Source organism: Ranitomeya imitator, chromosome 4 (assembly GCF_032444005.1).
Source record: "Ranitomeya imitator isolate aRanImi1 chromosome 4, aRanImi1.pri, whole genome shotgun sequence".
Classification (NCBI taxonomy): Eukaryota; Metazoa; Chordata; class Amphibia; order Anura; family Dendrobatidae; genus Ranitomeya; species Ranitomeya imitator.
Window position 1 is genome coordinate 483165985 of NC_091285.1, and position 15390 is coordinate 483181374.

The window sequence follows — 15390 nt, forward strand, 5'->3', positions numbered from 1 at the left end:
TTTCCACTTGAGGACCTTGTCAGGTTCACCTTCCTGAAAAAAGCATGGTGTGAACATCCCCTGAGGTGGACACTAGGCCCGTATAACAGCCATGCCACACACCAGAGCATTACACAGCTGCAGGCTACACATCAGTCACACACAGGGCAGCCCGGCAATAATGGAGGTGAGGCGCGGGGCTTCTTGTCAGTGCGGCATGATGTGTAGTAGTTGTTGTCAGGAGCAGTGCGCCTGCGCAGTCCGGGCGCAGCCTCCGCTCCTCTCCAGTGAGCGCCGTGCGGGCTGCTGGCGGCTGCAGTGGGACCAGGTGTTGGATTTAGCCGGAGCGCAGCTGTGAGGGGCACTTCTGCCTTCTGCACCTTAATGCCCCCGTCCCCAGCCGCCCTCCTCGCCAGCTCCCATCCTGCCACTAGCACCTAGTCCTCTCCCCACCCCGTCCTCCAGCACCACCATGCCCCTCACCCTGCTCGGCGCCACTCTCCGGCACTAGCTGCCCTCTGTGCACCCTTCCCCCGGCCGAGCTGCCCCCGTCATGTCCCCCCAGAGAAGGGAGGCGATATACTCGAGGTCGGGGTAAAGGCCTAGTGTGCAGAGCTCCTTCCGTCCTCCCGCGTCCACCCCTCCCCACTCCTCACACACCGAGCCCAGCATCAGCCGTCATCATGGCAGAGGAGCAACAACAACAAGCGGCGAAGAAGCAGCGGCCCGAGCAGCCCCAGCTGCCCGCCTCCTCACCAGGGGCACTGCCAGCCTTGGTGACAGGACTGCAGGGGACAGAGGCCAGTGCGCTGCAACAGAAGATCAAGAACTCCATCTGGTGAGCTCCATGTCATTCATTCATCTGCCATTGTACGCATGCAGCCTCCATGTGTGATGTCCTCTCATGTATGCATGCAGCCTCCATGTGTGATGTCATCTCATGTATACATGCAGCCTCCATGTGTGATGTCATCTGCTCATGTATGCATGCAGCCTCCATGTGTGATGTCATCTGCTCATGTATACATGCAGCCTCCATGTGTGATGTCATCTGCTCATGTATGCATGCAGCCTCCATGTGTGATGTCATCTCATGTATACATGCAGCCTCCATGTGTGATGTCCTCTCATGTATGCATGCAGCCTCCATGTGTGATGTCATCTGCTCATGTATGCATGCAGCCTCCATGTGTGATGTCATCTGCTCATGTATGCATGCAGCCTCCATGTGTGATGTCATCTCATGTATACATGCAGCCTCATGTGTGATGTCATCTGCTCATCTATGCATGCAGCCTCCATGTGTGATGTCATCTCATGTATACATGCAGCCTCCATGTGTGATGTCATCTCATGTATACATGCAGCCTCATGTGTGATGTCATCTGCTCATCTATGCATGCAGCCTCCATGTGTGATGTCATCTCATGTATACATGCAGCCTCCATGTGTGATGTCATCTCATGTATACATGCAGCCTCATGTGTGATGTCATCTGCTCATGTATGCATGCAGCCTCATGTGTGATGTCATCTGCTCATGTATGCATGCAGCCTCCATGTGTGATGTCATCTGCTCATGTATGCATGCAGCCTCCATGTGTGATGTCATCTGCTCATGTATGCATGCAGCCTCCATGTGTGATGTCCTCTCATGTATGCATGCAGCCTCATGTGTGATGTCATCTCATGTATGCATGCAGCCTCCATGTGTGATGTCATCTGCTCATGTATGCATGCAGCCTCCATGTGTGATGTCATCTGCTCATGTATGCATGCAGCCTCCATGTGTGATGTCATCTGCTCCAACTACACATTTATACATGCAGCCTCCATGTTTACTGTCATAATCTCATGTATACATGCAGCCTCCATGTGTGATGTCCTCAGCTCCAGGTCATCAACTCATGTAATGTGTGACATCATCAGCATCAGGTCATCTACTCGTGTACTGCAAATATCACTCTATATACACACACACACACTGTCATCTACAACAGCACCTGTGGAAAAAATGCTGTAAAGTAAGAACTTAAAAATAGAAGTTTTATTACTTAACCAGATGCAAAGTGAATGAGCAAAAGAGAAATTTAAATCCAATCAATATTTGGACTCCTCTCTGTGGGGCCATATCCATCACTTCCAGGACTCCTCTCTGTGGGGCCATATCCATCACTTCCAGGACTCCTCTCTGTGGGGCCATATCATCACTTCCAGGACTCCTCTCTGTGGGGCCATATCCATCACTTCCAGGACTCCTTTCTGTGGGGCCATATCATCACTTCCAGGACTCCTCTGTGGGGTCATATCATCACTTCCAGGACTCCTCTCTGTGGGGCCATATCCATCACTTCCAGGACTCCTCTCTGTGGGGCCATATCCATCACTTCCAGGACTCCTCTCTGTGGGGCCATATCCATCACTTCCAGGACTCCTTTCTGTGGGGCCATATCATCACTTCCAGGACTCCTCTGTGGGGTCATATCATCACTTCCAGGACTCCTCTGTGGGGCCATATCATCACTTCCAGGACTCCTCTCTGTGGGGCCATATCCATCACTTCCAGGACTCCTCTCTGTGGGGCCATATCCATCACTTCCAGGACTCCTCTCTGTGGGGCCATATCCATCACTTCCAGGACTCCTCTCTGTGGGGCCATATCCATCACTTCCAGGACTCCTCTCTGTGGGGCCATATCCATCACTTCCAGGACTCCTCTCTGTGGGGCCATATCCATCACTTCCAGGACTCCTCTCTGTGGGGCCATATCCATCACTTCCAGGACTCCTCTCTGTGGGGCCATATCCATCACTTCCAGGACTCCTCTCTGTGGGGCCATATCCATCACTTCCAGGACTCCTCTCTGTGGGGCCATATCCATCACTTCCAGGACTCCTCTCTGTGGGGCCATATCCATCACTTCCAGGACTCCTCTCTGTGGGGCCATATCCATCACTTCCAGGACTCCTCTCTGTGGGGCCATATCCATCACTTCCAGGACTCCTCTCTGTGGGGCCATATCCATCACTTCCAGGACTCCTCTCTGTGGGGCCATATCCATCACTTCCAGGACTCCTCTCTGTGGGGCCATATCCATCACTTCCAGGACTGCTCTCTGTGGGGCCATATCCATCACTTCCAGGACTCCTCTCTGTGGGGCCATATCCATCACTTCCAGGACTCCTTGTTCTTCTTTACACTGAAGATAGTTCTTAATGACGTTTGTTGTATGTTTGGGTTCATTGTCCTGGTGATGAATAAATTTGCAGCCATTAGGATGCTTCCCTGATGGTATTCCACAATGGATAAGTATCTGCTTGTATTTTTCAGCATTGAGGGCACATTACTCCTGACAAAACCCCCAACTCCATAACTTGCAAGGAACCTCCACCATGCTTCACTGTTGACTTCAGACTGTTATTACTACACTCTCCATCCCGTTGCAAACAAACTGCCTCCTCTTACAGTGGGATCCATCTTCATCCATCTTCTGTTTGGAGAAGTCTGGCCAGATGTGATCTTCATTGAAAAATTGTGACCAAAAACCATATCTTCCACATAAAAACAAGGCCAAGTCACTCAACTATGCATGAAACTTAGGAGCAGGGGGGAAGAATAACTGCAGTAGGTGCTCTTAAAGGTGCTCTTAAAATGTGAAATATTTTAGGCAGCAGTCAAGGCAGCAGTCAAGTATCAAGGTTCCTTGCAAGTTTTGGGCTGCATTTCAATATATGGATTTGGGGATTTGGTTTTGATCAATGTTGTGCTCAGTGCTTAGAAATACAGGAAGATACTTATCTATCATGCCATACTATAAGCGTCTGTCTCCAAATTTATTCTGCTGCAGGACAACGACCTCAATCGTGCAGCGTATAACATTAAGTACTGTCTTCAGTGTAAATGTCTGATCTCAACATAATTTAGTGTGTCTGGAAATATGTGAAGATATAGAAGGATTTGTACAGGCCTATGCACACAGAAGACCTGTGGTTGGTTCTCCAAGATGTTTGGAACAATCGCCCTGCCGAGTTCTTCAAAACCTTTGCAGAAATGTACCTAGGAGAATTGGTGCTGTATTGAAGGCAAAGGGTGGTCACACCAAATTCTGATGTGATTTAAAGTTCTCTTTTTTTGTTAAAAATAAACTATTGACATTTATTTTTTTAAAGCGTTTTTACTTTGCAATATTTTTGAACAGAACTGTGTGTATATGTATTACACAGAACATCAGCACGTTACTGTATATAAACACTGCATGTGTACCTCTATAGTATACATGTCAATATACATATGTTACTTGGATACAAATTGAAAGTACATAATCGCCCAGATGTAATTGTTACTACATAAGTCTGTAGAAATATATGCACATAGATATTTTTTATTGTCCCCACACTTAAGTTTTCTCCACAACATGTACCATAATTACATGAACACAACACATACGTGTATGAGACGTGACATGTAAACTCACCCATTTTTCATGTGATCTTTCTTAACATATATCTTCTTACATGTGACCTGACATATATACATTATCTGTTATATGTGCACAGGATGTGACCTGGTCTTCTGTTGCTTCATACATGTATAAGTCCTGTGAGATCAACTCCTCCATGTGCAACTGACCTGCCTTTTTATACATATATAAATGACATGTAACCTACCCAAGTGTAATTTCGTGTGTGTATGTTTCCTACACATTATCATAAATGCACATATTTACATTACCTGTACAATCCTATAAGTGTGTGTGTATATATTTTATTTGAACACTCTCATACATGTATATGTTTAGATTATCTGTACCTGCTTATACAGTGGGGAAAATAAGTATTTGATCCCTTGCTGATTTAGCAAATTTGTCCACTGATAAAGACATGAACAGTATATAATTTTAAGGGTAGGGTAATTTTAACATTGAGAGAGAGAATATCAAAAATAAAATCCAGAAAATCACATTGTATAAATTATATTAATTTATTTGCATTTTGCAGTGAGAAATAAGTGTTTGATCCCCCTACCAACCATTTAGAGTTCTGGCTCCTACAGACCAGTTACACGCTCCTTATCAACTTGTTACCTTCATTAAGGACAGCTGTCTTACATAGTCATCTTTATAAAAGACTCCTGTCCACAGACTCAGTCAGACTCTAACCTCTACAACATGGGCAAGACCAAAGAGATTTCTAAGGATGTCAGGGACAAGATCACAAGATCATAGACCTGGACAAAGCTGTAATGGGCTACAAAGCCATAAGTAAGATGCTGGGTGAGAAGGAGACAACTCTTGGTGCAATAGTAAGAAAATGGAAGAAATACGAAATGACTGTCAATCGACATCGATCTGAAGCACCATGCAAAATCTCACCTCGTGGGCTACCCTTGATCATGAGGAAGGTGAGAGATCAGCCTAAAACTACACAGGGGGAAGTTGTTAATGATCTCAAGGCAGCTGGGACCACTGTCCCCCAAAAAACCATTGGTAACACAATACACTGTAAAGGTTTAAAATCCTGCAATGCCAGCAAGGTCCCCCTGCTTAAGAAGGCACATGTGCAGGCCCATCTGAAGTTTGCCAATGAACACCTGGATGATTATGTGAGTGATTGGGAGAAGGTGCTGTGGTCAGATGATGCCTATGACCCAAAGAACACCATCCCCACTGTCAAGCAAGGAGGTGGAAACATTATGCTTTGAGGGTGTTTCTCTGCTAAGGGCACAGGACTACTTCATCACATCAATGGGAGAATGGATGGAGCCATGTACTGTAAAATCCTGAGTGACAACCTCCTTCCCTCCGCCAGGACATTAAAAATGGGTCGTGGCTGGGTCTTCCAGCAAGAAAATGACACAGAATATACAGCCAAGGCAACAAGAGTGGCTCAAAAAGAAGCACATTAAGGTCATGGAGTGGACTAGCCAGTCTCCAGATCTTAATTCCATAGAAAACTTATGGAGGCAGTTGAAGCTCCGAGTTGCCAATCGTCAGCCTCAAAATCGCAATAATTTTGAGATGATTTGCAAAGAGGAGTGGACCAAAATTCCTCCTGACATGTGTTCAAACCTCATCATCAACTACAAAAAACATCTGACTGCTGTGCTTGCCAACAAGGGTTTTGCCACCAAGTATTAAGTCTTGTTTGCCAGAGGGATCAAATACTTATTTCTCACTGCAAAATGCAAATAAATGTATATAATTTATACATTTTGATTTCTTGGATTTTATTTTTGATATTCTAGCTCTCAATATTAAAATTAACCTACCCATAAAATTATAGACTGTTCATGTCTGTCAGTGGGCAAACTAACAAAATCAGCAAGGGATCAAATACTTATTTCCCCTACTGTACATGTGTATGTTTAGATTTCCTGTATCCACTCATACATGTGTGTTTAGATGATCTGTATCCACTCATACTTGTGTATGTTTAGATGACCTGTACCTGCTCATACATGTGTATGTTTAGATGACCTGTACCCGCTCATATGTGTGTATGTTTAGATTACCTGTACCCGCTCATACGTGTGTATGTTTAGATGACCTGTACCCGCTCATACGTGTGTGTTTAGATGACCTGTACCCGCTCATACATGTGTATGTTTAGATGACCTGTATCTGCTCATACATGTATATGTTTAGATGACCTTTATACGCTCATACATGTGTATGTTTAGATGACTTGTACTCGCTCATACATGTGTGCTTAGTGTTTAGATGGCCTGTATCTGCTCATACATGTGTATGTTTAGTTGACCTGTATCTGCTCATACATGTGTATGTTTAGTTGACCTGTACCTGCTCATACATGTGTGTTTAGATGACCTGTATCTGCTCATACATGTGTTTAGATGACCTGTATCCGCTCATTCATGTGTATGTTTAGATAACCTGTACCCGCTTATACATGTATGTTTAGATGACCTGTACCCACTCATGCGTGTGTGTTTAGATGACCTGTACCCGCTCATATATGTGTATGTTTAGATAACCTGTACCCGCTTATACATGTATGTTTAGATGACCTGTACCCACTCATGTGTGTGTGTTTAGATGACCTGTACCCGCTCATATATGTGTATGTTTAGTTGACCAGTATCTGCTCATACATGTGTGTTTAGATGACCTGTATCTGCTCATACATGTGTATGTTTAGTTGACCTGTATCCGCTCATACATGTGTGTTTAGATGACCTGTATCTGCTCATACATGTGTATGTTTAGTTAACCTGTACCCGCTCATACATGTGTGCTTAGTGTGTTTAGATGACCTGTATTAGCTCATACATGTGTGTTTAGATGACCTGTATCTGCTCATACATGTGTATGTTTAGTTGACCTGTATCCGCTCATACATGTGTATGTTTAGTTGACCTGTATCCGCTCATACATGTGTGTTTAGATGACCTGTACCCGCTCATACATGTGTGTTTAGATGACCTGTATCTGCTCATACATGTGTATGTTTAGTTGACCTGTATCCGCTCATACATGTGTATGTTTAGTTAACCTGTATCCGCTCATACATGTGTGTTTAGATGACCTGTATCCGCTCATACATGTGTGTTTAGATGACCTGTACCCGCTCATACATGTGTATGTTTAGATGACCTGTACCTGCTCATACATGTGTATGTTTAGATGACCTGTATCCGCTCATACATGTGTATGTTTAGTTGACCTGTATCCGCTCATACATGTGTGTTTAGATGACCTGTATCCGCTCATACATGTGTGTTTAGATGACCTGTATCCGCTCATACATGTGTGTTTAGATGACCTGTACCTGCTCATACATGTGTATGTTTAGTTAACCTGTATCCGCTCATACATGTGTATGTTTAGTTAACCTGTACCCTCTCATACATGTGTATGTTTAGTTAACCTTTACCCACTCATACATGTGTGCTTGGTGTGTTTAGATGACCTGTACCTGCTCATTCATGTGTATGTTTAGTTAACCTGTACCCGCTCATACATGTGTGTGTTTAGATGACCTGTATCTGCTCATACATGTGTATGTTTAGTTAACCTGTACCCGCTCATACATGTGTGTTTAGATGACCTGTATCTGCTCATACATGTGTTTAGATGACCTGTACCCGCTCATACATGTGTGTTTAGATAATCTTTTCTCCAGTATCATGGCGTTCATGTAATGTCACATGTACTGTATGGTTGTCACCTAGGCACACTCATTGTTCTTGTGCAGCCTGGTTCAGGGTATAAATAGAAGTTGGTAGTGGCGGCTGTAGATGTGTTTTCTATGTGGAGGAGGAGGGGTAGGTGAGATATTTATTTTGCAGCTACAAGGCAGGATGATGACTGCTGCTTGTACTCTCCATGCACATAGGGTACTGCAGATCTCCGTGCAGGGACAATGCCATATTCCCATTACCCTGCACATCACTGGATAGAGATGGTCGTTTCTCCTCGGGGATGACATATTTGTACAATAATAACAAAGGTGGTCAGATGCAGTCTCATTTGCTGAATGGCTGGCTGCTATTTTTTTTTATCATCAGGTCACTAGACTGATGCATTATGGGAGTGTCTAATACTGATGGATAAAAATCACACCTGTTTAGACGGCTTATTGGCACGATCTGCACCCGTACTGTTCTTATCATGTTACTAGGTTACATTCATGATGAATGGGGTTCCTGGAGCCCCTGCTAGACTATGGAGATGTATATACTTGTTCCCCCTCCTCCACTGGGCTGGGTAGAAACCATCGGATGAGGCTGTTTACATTCCCTTGCAGCTGGTATCATGTCATATTTCTGACAAAATGGCTACTGAGTGCAGACCTTGATTTAATACATATAGACACCCTTTTATGCATAATTTACGCTCCCCGTGTTTTCTAGCAGATTTAATAAATGTGATTTACAACCTCTCTGAAGTATTAGTCTTTGCATACAATGGCTTGGGGCTGTTGCTGTGCTCATATATTTCTTGCAAGCTCCTTCTATTATACTAGTAACAGACATATGCATTGTTTGTTTGTGGTGCCAGCTGTGCAGCACAGGGCAGTCGCTGCAGATCGGCTGGGATCAGGGTTGTATGTGAGAAATACAAGATTAGTCGGGAAATGCATAAATCAAAGTATTAAGAGACTCCGTTCATTCTGGAAGCCAACTGGTTAAACCAAGTTGATAAGATTAGTGGTGATGGGAGGACTTGATCCCATGACCTTGTAGATTTAAGTGCAATGCTCTTAACACCAGATCACACATCCACACCCATTTAATAATTAATAAACATAATCTTCCGGACCGCGCGGCTGTGGTGGCCAGTAGGGGGTTAGGTGCAGTCTGCAGTGTTTAGTCTAATAGGATGTCAATGAATTGGTGTGACAAATGGCAGTCCTACACTTTGTTTTGGTAGCTACTTTTACCCGAAGTGTGACTGATTCCAGCAATGTCAAGGTCATATAAGGTGCATTAAATGAAGAACACATGTTGTCCAGTTATGTACCCATGAGCGTCCCAGTGTTCATTGTGATGCCTCGGTCAGGGGCTGGTACGGGTTAGGGCTCATTTCTAAAGACCATGGTTATGCCGGGGGAGGGGCGGGCTCCCCTTTGGTTGTGTGGATTTATCACAGGAAGGAGTTTAGGGTTGAATGAATTTCAGCATTGATTATTTTGGCAGTTCTGTAGTCTATTGCCATAGGTAGTTGGCTGGGCATTGATTTTGGTGCAGGTTGTGCCTCTATGGCTGGGGCTACACGGCGACATTAGTTACAGCTGGTTACACAGCCAAAGATCGTGCTATACCATTGCTATATCACTGTGTAATGCAAGTGAATGTGTCTACTTTGCAACCTGTAAGTTGATGCGACCACAAAGAGGAGGCCACAAAGAATTCATATATGCTGGATTTACGGCTTACATGCCACAGCAGCTTGCCAGTTAAAGCCCTAAGGCGATTTTCACATACTGCGGTTTTTTTTCTTTCTGTTTTTTTTTCCTGCAAATTAAAAGCTTTTGACAGTACCAACAAAGTTGTGAGATTTTAGAAATCTCATGCACTTCATATATTTTTTTCCCCCTAAATGAGTTGGGAAAACTGCAGCTTTTTTTAAATTTGCACTTTTCATACTGGCTAGATTGGGCTCGTGCACATGACTTTATTTTCAGTCTGAGTGCGATAGAATAACATTGGTGTGGGTCCTGTGGGGCTGCGCAGATGTCCAATAGTTTTTTTCATTTGGACAGACTCTGTCCGAGGATAAAATCACTGCATCACCGAATTTGATCAAATATTCGGATCGCACTCAGCCATGCAAGTCAGTGGTCAGTAAGTCCATGGGAAACATCTGACTGCACTCGGATGACATCTGCGTGCAGTCTGATTTCCACACACTGACACAATAGAGAAAATGCAGACTTTTTTTTTCTCCATCTCCGCATCCAAGAGAATCTTATCAAACTCTAATCAGTGTGATAAGCATAATTGGCCCAATTTTCTTGGATGAGAGCATATGCAGTCTGTGACCCAAGCCGTAAGGCCCCGTCACACTTAGCGACGCTAAAGCGATCCCGACAACGATACGACCTATCAGGGATCCTTGCTGCGTCGCTATGTGGTCGCTGGTGAGATGTCAAACTGTGAGATCTCCCCAACGACGCAGCAGCGATGCGGCGACCTGTAGCGACCTGTACAACGATGTCACATGGCAGCTATTTCATGACGATTCAGACCTCAATGAGGGACGTCCTGTCATGAGGTCGTTGGTAAGGTGTCAAACACAGCGATGTGTGCTACCCAGCGGGACCTCAACGATCAAAAAAAGGTCCAGGCCATTCCGACACGACCAGCGATCTCACAGCAGGGGCCTGGTCGCTGCTATGTGTCACACATAGCGAGATCGCTACTGAGGTCGCTGTTGCGTCACAAAACTTGTGACTCAGCAGCGATCTCGCTAACGATCTCGCTTTGTGTGACGGGGGCTTTACTGTCCTTTAAGGGTAGGTGCACACGGTCAGTAACCAGCATCACTTTGGATGCAGTGCATTTCCGCTGCGTCCAAAGCGTTGCCGGGTAAGGCTACTTTCACACATCAGGTTTTCGCCATCAGGCTCAATCCGGCTAATTTAAAAAAAAAAAAAAAAAAAAACTGATCTGGCGAATGTTGCCGTCGGAGCCGTTTTTTTCCCCATAGACTTGTATTAGTGCCGGATGACATTCGTTTCGTCCGTTTTTTGCAGGCAAATCTGCCGTTTCTGGAAAAATGTTGATAGCAACGTTTTTTGTCTCCGGTGAAAAAGCCTGAAGATTCGGCGCTACCGGCTGTTTGCTAGAATGGAAGCGTATGGCAGCCGGAAGGTGCCAGATCCGGAAAATTACAGATTCCGTTTTTTTAACCCCTTCATGACCCAGCCTATTTTGACCTTAAAGACCTTGCCGTTTTTTGCAATTCTGACCAGTGTCCCTTTATGAGGTAATAACTCAGGAACGCTTCAACGGATCCTAGCGGTTCTGAGATTGTTTTTTCGTGACATATTGGGCTTCATGTTAGTGGTAAATTTAGGTCAATAAATTCTGCGTTTATTTGTGATAAAAATGGAAATTTGGCGAAAATTTTGAAAATTTCACAATTTTCACATTTTGAATTTTTATTCTGTTAAACCAGAGAATTATGTGACACAAAATAGTTAATAAATAACATTTCCCACATGTTTACTTTACATCAGAACAATTTTGGAAACAAAATTTTTTTTTTGCTAGGAAGTTATAAGGGTTAAAATTTGACCAGCGATTTCTCATTTTTACAACGAAATTTACAAAACCATTTTTTTTAGGGACCACCTCACATTTGAAGTCAGTTTGAGGGGTCTATATGGCTGAAAATACCCAAAAGTGACACCATTCTAAAAACTGCACCCCTCAAGGTACTCAAAACCACATTCAAGAAGTTTATTAACCCTTCAGGTGCTTCACAGCAGCAGAAGCAACATGGAAGGAAAAAATGAACATTTAACTTTAGTCACAAAAATTATCTTTTAGCAACAATTTTTTTATTTTCCCAATGGTAAAAGGAGAAACTGAACCACGAACGTTGTTGTCCAATTTGTCCTGAGTACGCTGATACCTCATATGTGGGGGTAAACCACTGTTTGGGCGCACGGCAGGGCTTGGAAGGGAAGGAGCGCCATTTGACTTTTTGAATGAAAAATTGGCTCCACTCTTTAGCGGACACCATGTCACGTTTGGAGAGCCCCCGTGTGCCTAAAAAATGGAGCTCCCCCACAAGTGACCCCATTTTGGAAACTAGACGCCCCAAGGAACTTATCTAGATGCATATTGAGCACTTTGAACCCCCAGGTGCTTCACAAATTGATCCGTAAAAATGAAAAAGTACTTTTTTTTCACAAAAAAATTCTTTTAGCCTCAATTTTTTCATTTTCACATGGGCAACAGGATAAAATGGATCCTAAAATTTGTTGGGCAATTTCTCCTGAGTACACCAATACCTCACATGTGGGGGTAAACCACTGTTTGGGCACATGGTAAGGCTCGGAAGGGAAGGAGTGCCATTTGACTTTTTGAATGAAAAATTATCTCCATCGTTAGCGGACACCATGTCGCGTTTGGAGAGCCCCTGTGTGCCTAAACATTGGCGCTCCCCCACAAGTGACCCCATTTTGGAAACTAGACCCCCCCCAAGGAACTTATCTAGATGCATATTGAGCACTTTAAACCCCCAGGTGCTTCACCGAAGTTTATAACGCAGAGCAATGAAAATAAAAAATAATTTTTCTTTCCTCAAAAATGATTTTTTAGCCTCGAATTTCCTATTTTGCCAAGGGTAATAGGAGAAATTGGACCCCAAATGTTGTTGTCCGGTTTGTCCTGAGTACGCTGATACCCCATATGTGGGGGTAAACCACTGTTTGGGCACACGGCAGGGCTCGGAAGGGAAGGCACGCCATTTGGCTTTTTAAATGGAAAATTAGCTCCAATCATTAGCGGACACCATGTCACGTTTGGAGAGCCCCTGTGTGCCTAAACCTTGGAGATCCCCCAGAAATGACCCCATTTTGGAAACTAGACCCCCAAAGGAACTAATCTAGATGTGTGGTGAGGACTTTGAACCCCCAAGTGCTTCACAGAAGTTTATAACGCAGAGCCATGAAAATAAAAAAAAAAATTATTTTCTCAAAAATGATCTTTTAGCCTGCAATTTTTTATTTTCACTAGGGTAACAGGAGAAATTTGACCCCAATAGTTGTTGTCCAATTTCTCCTGAGTACGCTGATACCCCATATGTGGGGGTAAACCACTGTTTGGGCACATGCCGGGGCTCGGAAGTGAAGTAGTGACGTTTTGAAATGCAGACTTTGATGGAATGCTCTGTGGGCGTGACGTTGCGTTTTCAGAGCCCCTGATGTGGCTAAACAGTAGAAACCCCCCACAAGTGACCCCATTTTGGAAACTAGACCCCGAAAGGAACTTATCTAGATGTGTGGTGAGCACTTTGAAACCCCAAGTGCTTCACAGAAGTTTATAATGCAGAGCCGTGAAAATAATAAATACGTTTTCTTTCCTCAAAAATGATGTTTTAGCAAGCATTTTTTTATTTTCACAAGGGTAACAGGAGAAATTGGACCCCAGTAATTGTTGCGCAGTTTATCCTGAGTATGCTGGTACCCCATATGTGGGGGTAAACCACTGTTTGGGCACACGTCGGGGCTCGGAATTGAGGGAGCACCATTTGACTTTTTGAATACGAGATTGGCTGGAATCAATGGTGGCGCCATGTTGCGTTTGGAGACCCCTGATGTGCCTAAACAGTGGTAACCCCTCAATTCTACCTCCAACACTAACCCCAACACACCCCTAACCCTAATCCCAACTGTAGCCATAACCCTAATCACAACCCTAACCACAACCCTAATTCCAACCCTAACCCTAAGGCTATGTGCCCACGTTGCGGATTCGTGTGAGATTTTTCAGCATCATTTTTGAAAAATCCATGGGTAAAAGGCACTGCGTTTTACCTGCGGATTTTCCGCGGATTTCCAGTGTTTTTTGTGCGGATTTCACCTGCGGATTCCTATTGAGGAACAGGTGTAAAACGCTGCGGAATCCGCACAAAGAATTGACATGCTGCGGAAAATACAACGCAGCGTTTCCGCGCGGTATTTTCCGCACCATGGGCACAGCGGATTTGGTTTTCCATAGGTTTACATGGTACTGTAAACCTGATGGAAAACTGCTGCGGATCCGCAGCCAAATCCGCACCGTGTGCACATAGCCTAATTCTAAAGGTATGTGCACACGCTGCGGAAAACGCTGCGGATCCGCAGCAGTTTTCCATGAGTTTACAGTTCAATGTAAACCTATGGGAAACAAAAATCGCTGTACACATGCTGCGGAAAAACTGCACGGAAACGCAGCGGTTTACATTCCGCAGCATGTCACTTCTTTGTGCGGATTCCGCAGCGGTTTTACAACTGCTCAAATAGAAAATCGCAGTTGTAAAACTGCAGTGAAATGCGCAGAAAAAACGCGGTAAATCCGCCATAAATCCGCAGCGGTTTAGCACTGCGGATTTATGAAATCCGCAGCGAAAAAATCCGCAGAGGACCAGAATACGTGTGCACATACCGAAACCCTAACCCTAGCCCTAACCCTAGCCCTAACCCTAACCCTATTCTAACATTAGTGGAAAAAAAAAATTCTTTATTTTTTTATTGTCCCTACCTATGGGGGTGACAAAGGGGGGGGGGGTCATTTATTATTTTTTTTATTTTGATCACTGTGATAGATTATATCTCAGTGATCAAAATGCACTTTGGAACGAATCTGCCGGCCGGCAGATTCGGCGGGCGCACTGAGTAGAAGATGGCGGCGCCCAGGGAGAAGACGGACGGACCCCGGCAGGATCGGTAAGTATGATGGGGTAGGGGGGGAGCACGGGGGGGGGGGGGGGATCGGAGCGCGGGAGGGGTGGAATGGAGCACGGGGGGGTGTAACAGAGCACGGGGGGTGGAACGGAGTGCGGGGGGGGGGGTGATTGGAGCACGGGGGGGGGGGGGTGATTGGAGCACGGTGGGAGCGGACAAGAGCACGGGGGGAGCGGAGCACTGGACGGAGGGGAGCCGGAGCAGTGTACCGGACAGATCGGTGGCTTGGGGGGGCGATCGGTGGGGTGGGGTGGGGGCACATTAGTGTTTCCAGCCATGGCCGATGATATTGCAGCATCGGCCATGGCTGGATTGTAATATTTCACCAGTTTTAATAGGTAAAATATTACAAATCGCTCTGATTGGCAGTTTCACTTTCAACAGCCAATCAGAGCGATCGTAGCCACGGGGGCGTGAAGCCACCCCCCCTGGGCTAAACTACCACTCCCCCTGTCCCTGCAGATCGGGTGAAATGGGAGTTAACCCTTTCACCC

At 45.0% G+C, this 15390-nt stretch overlaps 1 protein-coding gene across 1 annotated transcript in view; it reads left to right on the top strand.

Moving 5' to 3' along the window:
• Positions 1-242: 242 nt before the first annotated feature.
• RFX7 (regulatory factor X7) overlaps positions 243-15390 on the top strand; it is a 133296-nt gene continuing 118148 nt past the window's right edge. The window contains exon 1 of the mRNA XM_069765947.1: positions 243-817. Coding sequence (XP_069622048.1) covers positions 663-817 — 155 coding nt within the window. The 5' untranslated portion in view covers positions 243-662. The remainder of the gene's footprint in view (positions 818-15390) is intronic.